The sequence below is a fragment of the Sturnira hondurensis genome, unplaced genomic scaffold (genome assembly GCF_014824575.4).
Source record: "Sturnira hondurensis isolate 20B ecotype Veracruz unplaced genomic scaffold, ASM1482457v3 Scaffold0013994, whole genome shotgun sequence".
NCBI lineage: Eukaryota > Metazoa > Chordata > Mammalia > Chiroptera > Phyllostomidae > Sturnira > Sturnira hondurensis.
The window spans coordinates 154,041-174,096 of record NW_028086625.1 but is presented as its reverse complement, the minus strand read 5'-3'; the positions used below and the strand labels follow the sequence as shown (position 1 = coordinate 174,096).

Below are 20,056 nucleotides of genomic sequence, written 5' to 3'. Positions count from 1 at the left end.
TGAATACATAATACTTAAAAAAAAAAGAAAGCATACCACAAGCAATTTATTGTCTTCTTAAATATGGAAGAGAAAGATGTCTAATCTTAGTAAGAATTCAGTCATAACTCCCTAGATTCAAACAGGTTTTCTACTTCCTTTGCATTTCTCCAGCGCTTTGTGTACATACACATACATACTCAGCTCACTTCTCATCAACCTAAGACATTAAAACATTTCGTTTTACTTTTAGCATTAAAAACTTGTGTCATGATCATGTATGTTATAGAAATGCTCTTCAAAAATTGGTGTTAAGCCATTTTCATTTTAACAACATTTATTACAAATCACATTTTATAAACATTAGATAAATTACATACAAAAACTGCACATAAATATACATAAGCAAAAACAGTACTAAAACATAGCAGTATTATCAACACAAGGGAAATAAGATAATGCTTATACATGTATAACTTCAAAATTACTAATTTTTATGAATTCAAAAGCTATTTAGAAGTGAAATGTAGTATAGTATAATTATTATTGAAGTTTAGAATTATAAAAACAATAACCACAGCACTACTTACTTTTAAAAATCGTTTCAAATACTCAGAAGCCAAATGACTATCATTAAAGACAAATTTGGTTTGGGTAAAAGCTCTTATCTAACTGAAGATTATAAAATTTGAGGCTTTTTTGTTACTAAATTTAGTGGAGATTTAAAATTAACATCTCCCTTATATATTCCCGAGTTTTTACCAAAATACCATAGATAAAAGAACCAAATTTATAGCTTTGCATAAAAACAAAAAGTACTGTGATTAAGTGTGAATAAAAGGGCTTAATAATATAATCATAACTAGAAGGAACATGTTTAATTGAGCTTAACTATGGGAAAAATTAATGCCCCCTGACCACTACTTGCAAAGCTCACTTGTAAGTTATAATCAAAATTATATTAAACTGTTACCAATTTTTATTTGCATCTTATGAAATTGTTTGGATTTAAAGGAAAGGTTGATTATGTGGTATATGTAAAGTACTTTTCTAAAAAGATTGAAATGATAACAATGCTAATGGTTAGCACAAGGCCAGGCACAGGGTAAGTGGTCAATATTAGTAATTTAAAGTGAAAAGTCTTTTAATGTATTATTTCTGGACATCAACACACAACTCAATGTAGTAGTTATAAATTAATATGAAAATATCCAAAGAGCAGTTTAAACATGAAAATACATTTTTAGTAACAATAATCATAAGAGGAATTTTTACAAGCGGTTATTTTCCATCTTAATTTTATCAAAATATTAAAGTTCTTTTAAAAAATAGATCTATAAAAGCTAATGTTATATGAGCTGTAAATGGGTGCAGTCACTTTATACAAGATCAGCCTCTCAACATCTTCTGAACTGACTGCTTCAGATTACAACAAACCCCTTAAAACAGAGTTTTCCCTGGAGATTGAATTAGTACACCTGGGGATTGAGTCCAAGAATTGGACTTTTAAACAAGTAGCTGTCCCCTGCTTCCTGGTAAATTATCATGATAGGTTGACTTGGAAAATAATGCTTTAAAGCAATCAAAATAATTTTATCATGCTTTAACATTACTTGATATGAGTGGCATATCTAATGAAAATCAAATTTATCTAGCTTTTTAATCTGCATAACTTATCATTCCTAAGTACTTCTTACCTAATATTACAAGGTATTGCTCTGATTCTCCTAATATCCCAAAAGAGCTGATAAAACTTAAATAATCATCTTCTTGAAAACTGCTGGTAATGGGCTTTTATAGTTTTAGTGCTGCATATGCCTTTTCTTACCAGGAAGCACAAGAGTCATCTAGCAATTGTATTAAAAAACTAAACAAGGGGGAAATTACTCAAATAATCATACTACTCAAAAAGCAGTCTTTAAACAGCTATACCAACATCAGTCAGTAGAATTACTTGCAAAATCAGTTATCAAATACCTATTAATTTAAAAATTCAACTTATAAAGTATTGTCAAGTCTGTGTACAAAATGTCATTTTCCATATTATGCTAATAGGAAGCAATTCTTTAACTGGATATGTGTACATGAAAAAATGCACATAAGTTCATTCTAATTGATCAACTAGTAACAAATCCCTCTAAATTTCTAATTTCTAAATTTTCTAAATTAGAGAATAAGCAATGGTATGTATTCTTAAACAAGTATCATCAAACACTGAGGAAAGTTTAAATTATTAGAGATTTGAAAGAATGTTTAATTAGGATTAAAATCATGAACTGTTAGCCACTTCTGTTTTCTAATGACAGTATCATATGCATAGAATCAAAATGACAAGCTTATCAAAGTGGGTTAAATAATTTTAATCTGATTAAACATTTAATTTAAAATGAACTATTTTTGAACCTTAAGTAAATGATGCAGTATTCAACAATATACTGAAGAATCAGCTTTAACAATTTTAGCCTTAATAAAAGCCATTGCTAATACACAAATTGAAAAAGGCTTAATACCAAGTCCCTGGTTCCACGATGCACTTCAGATTCCCATCTGTATATCAGCAAAGTTGTAGAAGCTTTCTACATCTCTAGATGCTGTCTCCCTGTTTTCTGATACAAATGTCTATTTTAAATATAAAAGAAACAAAAATAAATACTAGTAATCCCCAAATTCCAAAGCCCATGTTCACCACAAAACAAAGTCATAAGCTTGCCATTTAAAAGAAATTCATGAATATCATTTATGATATTTAATGTGTAGATTTTCTATAGAATCCATGCAATATAGTTTCAATAGCTATAGTGTAAATTGAGTTCCTTTAAAAGCACTTAAGATGTACAGAAGGTCTTTGCTTTTGTAATACTTCACTTGTATTTTATTATACTTGGAATTTTATAGTTTTTCAATATACAACAGTCAATATTATGAAAGCTACTGAATAAAGAGGTTTATTTAAAGAACTCAGTTTCTTCTATTTTCTAGAAACAGTCTCAGTAGGCTGAGAAGCAAATCTTGAGATTATCTTGTTTGAAAGCTCTCAAGACATATTACTAATTTAAAATGAACTATTTTCTGAACAACTATAAAGCAATACTCAATAGAACACTTTAAAAATAGCTTTTACAAATATCAGCCAAGAAATAGAGGAGACCTGAGTTCTATTTGAGCCTTATCATAAATTAGCTGTATGATGCTAAAAATTTAATAAGCCTCCCTGGGCTCAGTTTCCACATCTGTAAAATGAGAAAGTTGGATTAAATAATCTTAATTTATTCAGATCTAAAAAACACCAGATCATATACCATTTTCTCTGTTTCCTTTTCTATTCATTCTGATTACATTTGGCCTTACCACTATGTGATGATAAAATGAGATAAAAGGTAAAATACTTTAAATTATGCAAATTCAAGGAACCACAAGCCAAATCAGAGTACAAAACCAAAAATTTCCCCTCATTTATTTATAAAAACATAATTAGTCTTTTATATATATATAATATATATATATATACACACACCTTCTTATATGTTTACATTATATTAAGTCTGAAACTCTTAAATACAGCAACCTCATTAATGTATCTAAAAATACCTATATGTGATGATTTTTAGATAAAGCTCAAGTTCAGTTTTTGGGGAAGCATTACTGAAACAAATAAAAATTAACACTAGGCAATGGGATCATCTGTCTAAAGTATATAATGTTAGAAATACAGATGCTCCTTGACTTATAATGGGATTATGCTCCAATAAACCCATCATAAATTTAAAATATCACACATTGAAAATGCATTTAATACACCTACCCTATTGAACATCATTGCTTAGCCTAGCCTCCCATAAATGTGCTCAAAACACCTATATTCGCCTATAGTTGGGCAAAATCACCTAACACAATGAATATACTATAGAGGAGCGGTTATTTACCCTTGTGATGTCAGACCTGACTGAGAGCTGTACCTCCTTGTAGCTGCCTAGCTTATGAGAGAGTAAGCTAGAGCATATCAGAAGTGTGGTTCCTACTGAATGCCTATCACTTAAAGTAGAAAAATCATTAAGTCAAACCATCTGTATATCATTTAAGACATCATTCTCTATTTTTTCATATCTCATTCTCTATTTTTTTAAAAAGGAGGGCCTTGAATACACATCTGATGAGACTTTTTACTTCAGAAACAAGCATTACTGAATGTTTTAATAAGTACATTCTTATTTTGAAAATTTTTAAGCAATTAATATTTTTGTTTGGCAAGGAAAGACCAAAGCTTAACTCCCAATTATTCACCATAGGTTCTAAAAATCATGATCTTTTTTGTTAATTCCATGCAACACTAGGACTAAAAAGTACTATTTGACTGTAGGGGAAAGGAAATAAAAAGGTTTGACTGAAATACAGTGGATCTCAGACCCCACCCCCACAGTGGGTAGAGAAGTCTAGCCTGTAGCTCCAGGCTGTTGTGAAATGGAGAATTAGGAGGTGGGGGTTTCAGGGGATAAAGGTTCTAGGGCTGATCCTGGGTAGTCAAGGAATTCTGGAGGTCTCTCTACTGGGTGGAAGATTAATGGGGATACTGGGAGCCCTGGAAGTTGATGATCCTGGAATCCTGGAGATGTCTCAGGAATAGGTTGGATTCTGAGGTTGTCCCTGAAAGCAGGGACTTTTATGGAGCCCTGGGGGTTCCTCTGAGGTGCAGAGGCTTTTATGGAGCTCTGGGTTTGCTTTGGGAGATGAGATCATTGGTAAGTTTGGAAAAACAATGAGATCTCTATGGAACTTTGTGGATGTCTCTGGAAGGTGGGTTAGAGGGGAGCCCTGGAGTTCACTTAGAGGTGGGGGCATTTCTGTTGCCTTAAAGTTTCCTATTTTTCTGGAAACTTCCTGGGGGAGGCCTTTAGGCCCTCGAGTTGATATGCAAGATTAAAAGGACCCAGACCCTTGGGGGTTCACCCCTTGGAGTCGGAGAGAGGCATGTTTCTGGAAGTCTACTAGGAGCTTTTTCTCAGAGGTAGGAGGTCTTGGAGAAAACCTTGAGAAAGACTCTGGGTCCCTTGAAATACCTTGTGGCTATTTCAAAGGTCTACTGTTTTTCTGGGAGCTGATATTGGAAGAGGTGAGCTTTTGGGCTGAATTTCCTGGATACTGATTTGGAAGCAGGCAGAGACACTGGAATTTACTCCCGCTCTGAGGTAGTCCCTCTGAAGTTGTCCCTGCCTTGCCCAATAGTACATTTTTAAAGTGTGCCAGGGCCAGGCTGGGGTTCAGGAGATGCAGCTGACTCAAACCAGGACTCAGCTTTCAAGGAGAACCCTGTTGTGGGAGGAAAGGACAGGAACTTGACCCTATGTAAGTGCCCTAATGAAGGCTGCCAGCAGGTTGGAGTGTCAGGGGAGAGGTTGGCCTGCTTTGCAGCAGAGCCCCTCGAAGTAGCCCAGGCAGGGTGGCCTCTGACCAGTAGAATGCAGGGCCAGGTGAGTAGCTGGGGTCTTCAAGGAATGTATGGACCAGTGACCAGAAGAGCAGCAGAGCTGAGTCATGCTAAACTCAGCTCAGGAAGGGCCTAAAAAAAATAGTCAATGAAATTGTGTACCTTGGTCTCCCCGAATATCTTGTTAACAACAATTTGACATTCTTCTAGAACACCATCTCCATTAAATTCCAAGGCAATAACAGGACCTATAAGCAAACCGAAGAAGTGTTGTCTTATCAAGAATACAAATCTATTCTAAAATTAATCTTTTTATTCTTCCTTTAAGAATCTCTAGCCCTTTTTTTGGAGGTAAGAGAAAAGGAAGAAGGAAGTAGATAGATGGGACACATCACTTCAGCTACTTCTTCCTACTCTAATCATAAAACAAATTAACAGAGAGTCTGATCACATGATGAGTAACTTCAGTGCTGTTAATACTATAGGACTATCACATTTTTAAGTGTTGTAAATAGTCTGGCTTTTCTGGCTTACATTCATCTATAAAAACCATAAAAAGCCCACCCATTTAGCAGTACAAAAATAGTTGACAAAAGTGAAAAAAAAAGCAATTCAAGTCAATATAAGTAGGTTTTGCAAGGCAGCCAGCCTTGCTTCCAAATTTCCTACTTACCAGCGAAGTTCTGAGCCACCAATAATGAAGCAAAGTAGGAATTGAGGCCAGGCACCCAAAGTAATGACCATGTGAAATCTTTTTTCTTCAGTGTGCCTTAAAAACTACCTAATTTTTTAAAAAGATTGTGTTTATTTATGTTTAGACAGAGGGGAAGAGAGGGAGAAAGAAGGAGAGAAACATCAGTGTGTAGTTGCCTCTCATGTGCCACCCACTGGTGACCTGGCCCACAACCCAGGCACGTGCTCTGACTAGAAATTGAATGACAGCCCTTTGGTTTGCAGGCTGACACTCAATCCATTGAGCCATACCAGCCAGGGCAAAAAAATAAATAAATAAAGCTACATTCTAAATCCAGTGACTGAGTGTTTATTTTTTTCAGTCTCTGAATAAAATATTTATGCTTCCTTTCCCATATATTAATTTGTATACTTTTAAACCACCTGTACACTAAATTCTGGATCTAAATGTAGCATTGACACTACCAGTGTCAAATTGTGGGCAAACATGGCCTTAAGTAAGCCAGGCAAAATATTGGGTTGGCCAAAAGTTCACTAAGTTTTTTCTGTATGATGGCTGTAATGCTTAGTTGTCTTTAACTTCATTTGAAATAATTTTGTTAGACTGTACTGTGACAGCTGTCATATCAGCATGCATTAAAAAATATCAAAATTGGTGAATTTCTATGCAGCCATTTCAATACTGAAGATGACAGAAAATATGCAACATTTTTGGTGTATTATGCTTTATTTTAAGACAGGTAAAAATGAAAATAAAATACAATAAAAGATTTGTGCAGGATATGGAGAAGGTCCTCTGACTGAGCAAACGTTTTGAAAGTGGTTTGTGAAGTTTTTGGTACTACTGACATTTTGGCCAAATAACTCTTTGCTGTGGAGCTGTCTTATGCATTAGAAGATGTTTAGAATATAGGAAGATGGCAGCGGAGTAGGACGGAGCAGATTCCACTTCCCCCTACACATGGGAGAAAAACCTGGCCAACTACGGAGGAGCAGAGCAAACAGCCAACAGCACCCCAGCATATATGAAAATAAGAGACCAAAAATTGTAGCAGACACTGAAAAACCAGATGGTAAGGAGAATGCTTCAAGACAATAAGGTCGCAGGGACCAGCGCGGAGACAGGCAGCAGCCCTGCCCGTGCCCGGCGCCAAGTCTACCACAGACTTTTTGGGAGCTGAGGGCTGGCCACAGGGTTCTGGGTCATCAGCTCTCTCCCTCCCTGGTCAAGCAGGGCCTCAGCAACACTGGGAGAGACCTGTTTGCTTGATGTTGCAGAGAGGAGGATAAGGACAGGGAGGCAAACAAAAGGGCCATGATCACCCGCAGAGTCTGTGGTCGCTGACTTGGGAGAATTGAGAGTCGCAGTGTTGGGCTCTGAACCCAATGGTCACCAGTCTGGTTGGAGAATTGGGCTGTGCTGAGCGGCTGGCTTCAGTGGGAGGAATTTCTTGAAAAGTAAACTGTTTGGGGCATCTTCCTGAGACAGCCATTTAGCCTACTCCCCACCCAGCCTGGCAGTGATCCCAAGGTTGGGCAAAAGGCCTTGCATTCCCCCATAGCACTGGGAAGGGTTTGTGCCCAAACCTGCAGGACCCAGGCAGCCTGGCCAGGGATGCGCACCCGCACTCCAGCCCATGGCAATGACTCCCAGGGAGAGTGCTCTAAAGAAGACCAGGATCCCATGAGTGGGGTGCTGGGGAGAGGCACCAGACTAGCTCTTGGGAGAGTGCTTCTGAGACTGGCTGAGTACACATCAGGAAGGGAGAAAGGCAGCAGCCCTGCCCGTGCCCGGCGCCAAGTCTACCACAGACTTTTTGGGAGCTGAGGGCTGGCCACAGGGTTCTGGGTCATCAGCTCTCTCCCTCCCGGGCCAAGCAGAATCCCCCCTCAGCCTGCTGCAGCCAGCGAGACCAGAAAACTGGTTTGGGCAGCTTGAAACCAATAGGAGTTGTTTTTTGTTTGTTTGTTTTTAAGTAATCTTTGTTTAAATTTTATTAATGTTTTATCTTCCAATACCTTTTTCCTCTCTTCTTTATTGTTTTATCCCTTCTTCCTTTCTTTCCAAACTTATCACTTCTTCCTCAGTTCTCCTGCCTTTTCCCCCCACATATTCTTCATGTCACTTGTGTTCCTTTAGCACTACTCAAGAGTTCTGTACCCCTTATTTATGTTATCCAGATCACATAGATTCTGTCATATGATTATTGTTCTAATATTATTGTAAATAATAGCTACTCCATACAATTGTAAATACTTCACAACACCCCTCCTGGATTTTAGCCCACTTCAGTTTCTTGAACTCTATTACTGTAGTGCTTAACTCTGTTTTCTCACACACTACACCTATTTACTACCCTTTACTCTCACCTTACCTCAGAATCTGATCTCCCACAACCACACTGCTTTCTAGATCAAACTCACAAGCCTTCCCACCCCAACAAGAGTCTTATCTTTGGTCCATACTTTCTAAAATGTGGGTAGTTGGGTTGAAGATTATGGTTATCGCTGTACATAGCCAGGGGATCTCCTATCTCTTCTGTACTGGCTACTACTGTAAATATCATAGAATACTCTCCTGCTGTCATAAACAATTTTGCCTTTCCCTCCAACTGATCACAAAAAAAGAGTAGGTGGAAGCAGTGAACACCAGGATACCCACTGGAAGAGGAAACCCAACAACAAAGGAACCACCAACAGATAACAACAGAAGAAGGTGAAGGAGGGTATGGAAACCACACAAACCTCAATCCAAGACCTATCTGGAAATACAACTAAATAGTGGAGAAACTATCCAGTACAAACAACTGAACAAGAGCAAAAGAGAATCCTCAAAACCTTGTACACACAGAACACCTAGCTTCAACATAACCTACCCTCACCAGCACAACAAATTAAAACAGGTGGAGGACAGAGGAACCATCAGTTAACCAGCTGATGGGAAGGACCCACAAAAGAAAGACCCCCAAACAACCAAAACTCAAAGACAAACACAGAGTCAACTTACAGGACAGCCCAAGACCAGTGAGTTGGGAGATCAAGGAGACTACACCACCTAATGTCACACATATTATACCACAGTGAACTCACCCCATATGGTGATTTCACACCATATGGGGTGAGTTCATACCATATGGGGTGAACTCATACCATAAACTCAGGAAGCCAGAACAAATCAATTTAATAAGCTGAACCTAAAAACAGTGTCACAATTGACTGGAAGACAAAGAAACAATCTCCAAATGAAAGGAAAGAAGGAAGACTCAGAAAGAACGGTAGATGAAATAGAGGCAAGTCAGCTATCAGATACTGAATTCCAAGCACTGGTTATCAGAAACTTTAAAGAGCTCCCAATGAGCTACTAGAAATTACAGGGGAATTACAGTGAGCTCACTGCAAACTATATCAAAATGAAAAAGGAAATAGAAACCATCAGCAGAGGGGAAGAGGAAATGAAGAATACAATTTCTGAACTGAAGAACACAGTGGAAGGAATCAAAAGCAGGATCGATGAAGCAGAAGATCTGCTCAGTGAGCTGGAGGACAAGGTAGAAAAAAACTCCCAGAAAGAGCAAGAAAAGGAAAAGAGGTTCAGAAAGAATGAAGAGGTATTAATAGAAATGCAAGACAATATGAGACATAATAATATCCAAATAATAGGGATACCAAAAGGAGAAGAAGAAGAGCAAGAGATAGAAAAACTATTTGAAAAAGTAATGATGGAAAACTTCCCTAACTGGATGAGAGAAAAACTCACACAAATCCAGGAATCACAGAGTCCCAATCAAGAGGAACCCAAACAGGCCCACTTCAAGACACATAATAATTAAAATGGCAAAATTCCAAGACAAAGAATATTAAAGGCATCAAGGGAAAAACAGGAAGTAACATACAAGGGAGCCCCCATAAGGTTAGCTGTTAACTTCTCAATGGAAATGCTCCAAGCAAGAGAATGGCAAGAAATATTCGAAGTAATGAGAAACAGAGGCCTGCAACTACACTATTTTATCCAGGAAGCTGTCAATCAAGGTGGAAGTCCAAATAAAGAGCTTCCAAGACAAAAGAAGTCTAAAAGAATACACCTCCCCAAACCAGCTCTGCAAGAGATGTAAAAGGACTGCTTTAAGGAAAGGTAGGAAAAGAGAGAGACAGAGAGGAACACAGGTACAAAAATAGCAATGAATAAGTACCTTTCAATAATTGCCTTAAACGTAAATGGATTAAATGTACCCATTAAAGGACATAGAATAGCTGAATGGATAAGAAAGCATGACCCACACATATGCTGCCTACAAGAGACCCACCTCAGGACAAAAGACCTATATGGACTAAAAGTGAAGGGCTGGAAACAAATTTTCCAAGCAAAGACAGGAAAGAAAAGTTGGGGTAGCAATATTCGTATCAGACAAAATAGACTTTGAAAAAAGGGCCATAAAGAGAGACCCAGAGGGTCACTTCATAATACTAAAGGGAAGACTCCACCAAGAAGACATAACTATTGTAAAAATATATGCACCTAACATAGGAGCACCAAAATATATAAAGGAAATCTTAGAGGACTTCAAGAAATATATTGACAGCAAAACAATTATACTAGGGGATTTTAACACCCACTGTCAAAAATGGACAGATCTTCCAAACAAAATATTAACAAAAATATTGTGGCATTGAACAATGCCCTAGACAAAATGGATTTAACTGATATATAGAGAGCCCTTCACCCCAAAGAAGCTAAATACACATTTTTTTTTCAAATGCACATGGAACATTTTCAAAGACAGACCACATGATAGGACACAAAAAGAGCCTCAATAAATTCAAGAAAATTGAAATCATACCAAGCATTTTCTCTGACCACAAGGGACTGAAACTGGAAACCAACCCCAAGGGAAAAGACCCAAAACACTCAAAATCATGGAGATTGAATAGCATACTATTAAACAACGAATGTCTCAAGAATGAAACTAGGGAAGAAATCATAGAGTTTATGGAAACAAATGAAAATGAACTCACAACAACCCAAAACTTATGGGACACAGTGAAGGCAGTCCTGAGAGGGAAGTTCATAGCAATATAGGCCTACATAAAAAATATAGAAACATTTCAAACAACCTAACCCTACACCTACAAGAACTTGAGGAACAACAACAAAGACAGCCCAGAGTAAGTAGAAGGAAGGAAATAACCAAGATCCAAGCAGAATTAAATGACGTACAGACTAAAAGCACAATTCTAAGGATCAATGAATCCAGGAGCTGGTTCTTTGAAAAGATAAACAAAATTGACAAGCCTTTAAGCAGGCTCATCAAGAAGAGAGAGTACTCAAATAAACACAATTAGAAATAAAAGGAGAGATTACAACTGATACCACAGAAATACAAAGGATTGTAAGAAATTACTATGAAGAACTGTATGGAAAGAAATTTGAAAACCTAGGTGAAATGGACAAATTTCTAGAAAAATATAATCTTCCAAACCTCAATGAAAAAGAAGCAGAAAGCCTGAACAGACCAATAACAGCAGATGAAATTGAAGCAGTAATCAAAAAACTCCTGACACACAAAAGCCCTGGACCAGATGGTTTCACAGGAGAATTCTACAAAGCATTTAAGGAAGAGCTAACCCCTATTCTTCACAGACTATTCCAAAAAATCCAAAATAATGAAGGACTCCCAAACTCTTTTTATGAAGCCAGCATCATCCTAATCCCAAAACCAGATAAAGACACAACAAAGAAAGAAAACTTCAGGCCAATATCACTGAAGAACATGGACGCTAAAATCCTCAACAAAATATTGGGAATCGCCTCCAACAATACATTAATAAGATCATACACCATGACCAAGTAGAATTCATCCCAGGGATGAAAGGATGGTTCAATATTCGCAAATCAGTAAATGTAATACATCATATAAACAAAAGCAAAGGCAAAAATCACAGGATCATATCAACAAATGCGGGAAAAGCTTTTGATAAGGTACAGCACCCATTTATGATAAAAGCACTCAGCAAAGTGGGAATAGTGGGAGCATTCCTCAATATAATGAAGGACATATATGAGAGACCTACAGCCAACATCATACTCAATGGGCAAAAACTAAAATCTTTTCCACCAAGATCAAGAACAAGACAAGTTTGTCCACTTTCACCACTTCAATTCCATATAGTATTGGAAGTTTTAGCCACAGCAATCAGACAAGAAAAGGAATTAAAAGGCATCCAAATTGGAAAGGAGGAAAGAAAACGGTCACTGTTTGAAGATGACATGATAGTGCACATGGAAAATCCTATAGACTCCGCCCCAAAACTGCTCAACCTAATAAATGAATTTGGCAAAACAGTGGGATACAAAGTCAATATCCAGAAATCAAAGGCATTTTTGTATACTAACAATGAATCAGCAGAAGCAGAAATCAAGAAAAGAATCCCATTCAATATAGCAAAAACAAAAATAAAATACCTAGAAATAAACCTAACCAAGTAGGTAAAAGACCTGTATGCAGAAAACTACACAACATCGAAGAAAGAAATCAAGAAAAAGAAACAAATGGGAACATATACCATTTTCATGGATTGGAAGAATTAACATCATCAAAATGTCCATACTACCCAAAGCAATTTACAAATTCAATGCAATGCCTATTAAAGTACCAATGGCATATTTCACAGACATAGAACAAACACTTCAAAAATTTATATGGAACCATAAACCACCCTGAATAGCTGCTGCAATTTTAAGAAAGAAGAACAAAGTAGTTGGGATCACAATACCTGATATCAAACTGTATTACAAGGCCACTGTAATCAAGAGCCTGGTACTGGCATAAAAACAGGCACATAGACCAATGGAATAGAACAGAGAGCCCAGAAATAAACCCAAGTCTCTATGGTCAATTAATATTTGACAAAGGGGGAAGCAACATAAAATGGAGTAAAAATAGCCTCTTCAACAAGTGGTGTTGGGAGAAGTGGACAGCAACGTGCAAAAAAATGAAACTCGAGCACCAACTTACACCACACACAAAAATAAATTCAAGGTGGATAAAAGACTTAAATATAAGCCATGACACCAATAAAGTCCTAGAGGAGAACATTCGCAGGAAAATCTCAGATATTTCACACAGCAACATTTTTACTGATACGTCCCCTAGAGCAAGGGACATAAAGGAAAGAATAAAGGGGATCTCATCAAAATAAAAAGCTTCTGTGCAGCTAAAGAAAACAGCATTAAAATAAAAAGAGAACCAACTGTATGAAAACATTTGCCAGTGATACCTTAGACAAGGGTTTAATTTCCAAAATATACAAAGAACTTACACGACTCCACTCTAAGGAGACAAGCAACCCAAATTGAACAGACATTCCTCCAAGGAGGACATACAGAAGATCCAGAGAGACATGAAAAGATGCTCAATATTGCTAGTTAACAGAGAGATGCAAATTAAAACCACAATGAGACACCACTTTATACCAGTCAGAATGGCCATCACAAACAAAGCAACAAACAACAAGTGTTGGAGAGACTGTGGAGAAAAGGGGACCCTAGTTCATTGTTGGTTGGACTGCAGACTGGTACAACCACTATGGAAAACAGTATGGAATTTCCTAAGAAAACTAAAAATGAATGTGCTTTTTGACCCAGCAATTCCACTGTTAGGAGTATATCCTAAGGACCCTGAAACACCAATCCAAAAAGAACCTATGCACCCCAGTGTTCATAGCAGCATAATTTACAGTAGCCAAGAGTTGGAAACAACCTAGGTGCCCGTCAGTAAATGACTGGATCAAAAAGCTATGGTACATTTGCACAATGGAATTCTATGCTGCAGAAAGGAAGAAAGAACCCCTACCCTTTGCAACATCATGAATGGAACTGGAAAGAATTATGCTGAGCGAAATAAGCCAGGTGGTGAAAGACAAATACCATATGTTCTTACCTTTAACAAGAAGCTAAACAACAAAACAAACAAGCAAGCAAAATATAACCAAAGCAACAGGCTGACAGTGTCCAGAGGGGAGAGGGGAGGGAATTTCAGGGGGTATGGGGAAGGGTTTAGAGGAACTAGTATAAAGGACACATGGACAAAAACTAAGGGGGGTGGAAATGGGAGGGAGGTGGGGAGCCCTGGGGTGATGGGCTGGGATGGGAGTAAAAGACAGACAATTGCACTTGAATAACAAATAAGTAAATTTAGTGAAAAAGAAAAAAATACAATAATTAATAAATAATAATATAAGAATCTAAAAAAAATGTGTTTACCAGCACTCCTGGCCTCTACCCACTAGAAGCCTATAGCAGGAGATAGTGAACATACTTAGAATATCCAAATCAACAAAGTTATTGGTGATCATGAAAAATATGTCTCTCTTTTTACAGGAAAACCTAAATGGACTTTTTGGCCAACCACTAAGCCCTTCAATTCAATTAATGTTTATTCAGCTACCACTATATTTTTAATAGTTTTGCTTTGTATATCCTATAGTAATGGAGAAGTCCTGACCCCCATAAAATTACAAATTTCTTAGAAAAAAAAGACACAAATCCACTAAATAAATACAGAACACATGGAATGATGAAGTTCTAAGTACTGAAATACTAACATGAATGTAGTCATGTGCCATATAGCAAGGTACAACAATGAAAAAAAAAGATCACACTACACTGGGCACCAAAATAACTGAGGGATTGTGATTTAACACAGGCAACAAATACAGGAAAGGGAGTATATATCAACATTCAATTATAAAATTAGATATAGAGAACAAATTAAAGTGAGTGTTTCAGCATCACAGTGTATAGATCAAGACAGATGCTGAGTAAAGAAAAGGTAATTAGGGAACCTTTCCTCAGAAAAATGGATGATTCTATATCTGAGATAAATGGATAAGATCAACCTGGAATATCTTACTGAGCCAAAAAGCAGTGAGGTTATCAAAGGCTGATGGGGTTGTATCAAAAGGACACAGGAACCAGCTTGAAGGAGCTCCCAATGGCCAAAGATGAGACACAGTGAGAGCAGAATGAATATGGCTGAAATTAATTAAAACATACTAAATATATAAAAATCCATGAGCCCCAAATGATATTTAGAAAAGAGAAGAACAAAAAAAAAAAATTCCCTGGACACCACTGTAGGTTGCTAGGGCACCAAATCATTACTCTGAAAAATGATGCTTAATTATTCACCTTTATATATTTGCTTTTCTGATATGAAGCATGTTTCAAATTAACCAAACAGTTGTGGTATAGAAGAAGTTCTATTAACATCCATTAATAAATATAGAGGTTGTGATATGATTAGAAAATTATCATTTTGCAACTCCCAATAAAATATTTGGTCAAGCAACAAGCATCAATGCTTTTAGCATCCTATAGGGAAGACTAATGGAAAACTTCAATAAAAAGACTGTCACCATCTGAACTTAACAATCAATCTTAGTATGACTAAAAATGCAATAATCAATTGTTATGTGCCCTTTCATGTAATAATATAGGAATGGTACCACTCATGAAATATTCTTGTCCCCCAAAATCCTAAATGTGAGTGTAAAGAAGGCTTTGATCTAACTTCTAGTCTACAGGAACTGTAGAAGGTTGAGGGTTGGAGAGATTGACTTAAAAACAAAAGGAAAAATAAAAAACTCATGGACATGGACAACAGTGTGGTGACTGTCAGAGGTAGGGGGGATTACAGGAAGTTGGATGAGGGTAGAGGGGGGCTAAACAGTGATGGAGGAAAACCTGACTTGAGGTGGTGAACACAAAATACAGTGTACAGATGATGTGTTGTGGAATTGCACAGCTGAAACCTGTAATACTTTGTTAACAGTGTCACCCCCAAAAATTCAATAGAAAGGAAAAAAAAACCAAACCAACCCATGCCTACTACAGGACAACAGACCAGGTTTCTTTTACAAGACAAAGGCATGAAATAAAAAGTGGGGTAGACCCTGGCTGGTGTAGCTCAGTGGATTGAGCGTGGGCCTGTGAAGCAAAGGGTCACTGGTTTGATTCCCAGTCAGGGCACATGCCTAGGTTGCAGGCCAGGTTCCCAGTGGGGGACCCATGAGAGGCAACCACACATTGATGTTTCTCTCCCACTCTTTCTCCTTCCTGTCCCCTTTCTCTAAAAATAAACAAATAAAATATTTTTAAAAACAGTGGGGTAGACTTTTTTCTGGTCAAGAGAGATATAAGATACAAATCAATGATATACAGTGAGTAGGACAATTTTAGATCTGGATTAAATTAACTGCAGAAACATATAAAGAATGCTTTTAGACAATTAGGGAAATTTGAATATGGATTGGGTATCAGATGAGATTAAGGAATTGTTAATCATGATAGATGTGATAATATGTTGTGGTTACTTAAGAAAACATGGTTTTTATTTTATTTTTAAGGTGCATCCTGTAACATTTAGGGGGGGGAACAAAACATTAAATTATTTTTCAAATATGGCAGAAACTTGATAAAACTAGGGGTGGATACACATAGGGTCATTGTACTATGTACTTTTGAATAGAGATAATACATTTGGAAATTTGAAAAAGGTTTAAAAAGCATTTTAAAACTAATAAACACTGAACTAGAAAGAAAAACTAGATAATAAATGTAGGGTTTCCACTTTTGCACTAAGTGGAAAATCTGAATTAAGTAGAATAGGGTATGCTTTTATTCAAAATCAGTACAAGGATATATAATATAGATTTTAAAGTCAGACATTTATTACTGAAAGTTCTTGTGTTTTAGAAAGACAATGTAAATAAAATTAAGAAATTCAATTTTGGTAGAATCACCCAGGTATGTAACTTGGTTGATATATATATATATATTTTAAGATTTTATTTGTTTATTTTTAGAGAGAGGGGAAGGGAGGGAGAAAGAGAGGGAGAGAAGCATCAATGTGTAGTTGCCTCTTGCATGCCCCCAGCTGGGGACCTGGTCCACAACCCAGGCATGTGCCCTGACTGGCAATCAAACCAGCGACTCTTTGGTTTGCAGGCTGGTGCTCAGTCCACTGAGCTACACCAGCCAGGGCTAGGTTAATATTTTTTGAATAGAATATTATGAACTCCTCATAAGTGACCTAATAATTTGCCAACAAAGAAACACCAACCAAAAAGGTAGACATCAATTAATAAAAAATCAACAAAAAGTGCATCAATTTTGATTAACATGTATGAATAATCTTAAATTTAAAAGACTACCATGCTGACAATGCTCTTTGTAAATAGTCCTATTTGTTTTTCTATCTAATAATCATGACTAAAACTATTGTTATTATTTCAAACAACTATGAGGTTAACAGGGATCACTAGGTATGTTTTTATTGTTTTAATGTGAATATCTTATTAGTTTGCAGTATCTTTGAATGTAAACATTTGAACTATCATAAAAGACTGTGAGACCTTGAAGTAAACAAAAAGATTCCTGAATGTCCTGTCTAATAAGCTCTTCTGTTTAATCTAACATGACCTTAGAGAAAGCCATTATCATGTCTCAATTAGATTACAGCAACAACCTCCCAGATGGTCTCTCTGCTTCCTACTTAGAATAACCAGGTCAATAAAAGTCACAGCCTCCAGTAAAATATTTATATTTTTATTATTTTTAATTGTTCTAAAGATAACTGACAGTTTAAAGCAATAATATTAACAATGAATTGGATACTGATAGCATATGCAACAGTAAAATATATAATAATGACACAGGGCTGAGACTCGAGAAGATAATGTTATTAGGACCTTATATATTATAGGTGAAGTGGTATAATATTACTATAAGGTGGACTAAAGTGATTTAAATATGTATGAGCTAAGGCAACAATTAAAAGAGGTAAATATAGTAACTCAATGGAGCAGATAAAATGGAATAATAAAAAATGACCAGTTAAACAAAAAGAGGTAACAATAAACAACAACAAAAAATGGAACAGAAAAGAGCTAGCAAGAGAGTAGATGTTGATCCAACTATATCAATCCCTTTTACAATTGTTAAACACACTGGTTAAAAGACAGATATTGGAGTTTCGGCCAAGATGCACCTGCAGGTAGAAATGCTTTGCTTCCTTGCACAACCAAAAGAAGGAGAACACCAATCTAAAAACAATAAACAACCAGAAGTGCCAGAAAATCAAACTGCATGGACCTCCGACAACCAAGAAGTTGAAGAAACATTCACCCAAACTGGTAGGAGGGGCTGTGATGGGAGACTGGCAGCCAAGCTGAGAGGACCCTGGCAAGGCAACACACTGCACAGGTGACTGGGCTGGCTGAATGGGAAACTAAAGACTCAAAGCTAGCTGTAGAATACTGCTGGGGTTGCCACAGTGGCAGAAACTCCTAGTCTCATAGGTGAGAGTTTGTTCAAAAGGGGCTAGAGCGGAGCAAGCAAGACACATTATTCCCTCACTGACCCCTCCCTCACAGACAGTGCCACAACTCAGCAACATGGGTTGCCCCACCCTGGCGAATACCTAAGGCCCTGCCCCCTTACCCCCTTACAACATAACAGGTATGTATGCCAAGAAAAAGAAATATGGCCCAAATGAAAGAACAGATCAAAACTTCAGAAAAAGAGCTAAGTGAAGAGGAGACAACCAACCTATCTGGTGCAGATTTCAAAATACTGGTAATCAAGATGCTCACAGAACTGATTGAGCTCAGTTGCAAAATGAAGGCTACCCAAAGTGAAATAAAGCAAAATATACAGGGAACCAACAGTGAAGCGAAGGAAACCGGGACTCATATAAACAATTTGGAACAAAAGGAAGAAATAAACATCCAACCAGAACAGAATGAAGAAACAAGAATTCAAAAAAAAAATGAGGAGAGGCTTAGGAAACTCTGGAACAACTTTAAATAACCTAATATCAGAATCATGGGGGCGCCAGATGGAGAAGAACAAGAGCAATAAATTGAAAACTTATAAGAACAAATAATGAAGGAAAACTTCCCCAATATGGTGAAGAAAACAGACCTGCAGGAAGTCCAGGAAGCCCAGTGAGTCCCAAAGAAACTGGACACAAACAGGAACACACCAAGGCACATCATTATTAAATTACCCAAGGTTAAAGATAAAGAGAGAATCTGAAATGCAGCAAGAAGAAAGGAGAGAGTTACCTATAAAGGAGTGCCCATCAGACTCTCAGCTGATTTCTCAAAAGAAACCTTGTAGGCAAGAAAGGGCTGGAAAGAAGTATTCCAAGTCATGAAAGGCAAGGACCTACATCCAAGATGTCCCTATCCAGCAAAGCTATCATTTAGAATGGAAGGGCAGAGAAAGTGCTTCCCAGATAAGGCCAAGTTAAAGGAATTCATCCTCACCAAGCCCTTATTATATGAAATGTTAAAGGGACTTATCTAAGAAAAAGAAGACAAAAAACTATGAACAGTAAAATGAAAACAAACTCACAACTATCAACAACTGAACCTAAAAAAACTGAAAACAAAACCTAAGCAAGCAATAGAAGAGGAACAGAATCAGAGAAATGGAGATCACATGGAGGGTTTTCAGTGGGGGGAGCAGAAAATGGCGGGGAGGTACAGGGAATAAGAAGCATAATTGGTAGGTATAAAATAGACGGGGAGAGGTTAGGAATGGTATAGGAAACAGAGAAGTCAAAAAACTTATATGCACAACCTGTCAATATGAATTAAGGAGGGGGATGCTAGAGGGTTGGGGGCTTCAGGGCAGAGGGGGATACAGTGGAAAGAAAAACTGGGAAAACTGTAATAGCATAATCAATTAAATATACTTAAAATAGATAGGATTTAAAAGCAAGAACCAACTGTCTGCTATCTACAAAAAATTCAACACACACACACACACACACACACACACACACATTGAAAAGTTAAAAGAAAAGGGGTAAAGGTATATGATGAAAACAGTAATAATCAAAGAAAACCTGGAATAGCCATATATCAAAGTAGGTTTCAGAACAAGCAAGATTATCA

At 37.0% G+C, this 20,056-nt stretch overlaps 1 protein-coding gene across 1 annotated transcript in view; it reads right to left on the bottom strand.

Annotated features, from left to right (window-relative positions):
- Positions 1-304: 304 nt before the first annotated feature.
- RP2 (RP2 activator of ARL3 GTPase) overlaps positions 305-20,056 on the bottom strand; it is a 53,049-nt gene continuing 33,297 nt past the window's right edge. The window contains exons 4-5 of the mRNA XM_037062342.1: positions 5,564-5,649; positions 305-2,598 (exon numbers count right to left, since the gene is read on the bottom strand). Coding sequence (XP_036918237.1) covers positions 2,515-2,598; positions 5,564-5,649 — 170 coding nt within the window. The 3' untranslated portion in view covers positions 305-2,514. The remainder of the gene's footprint in view (positions 2,599-5,563; positions 5,650-20,056) is intronic.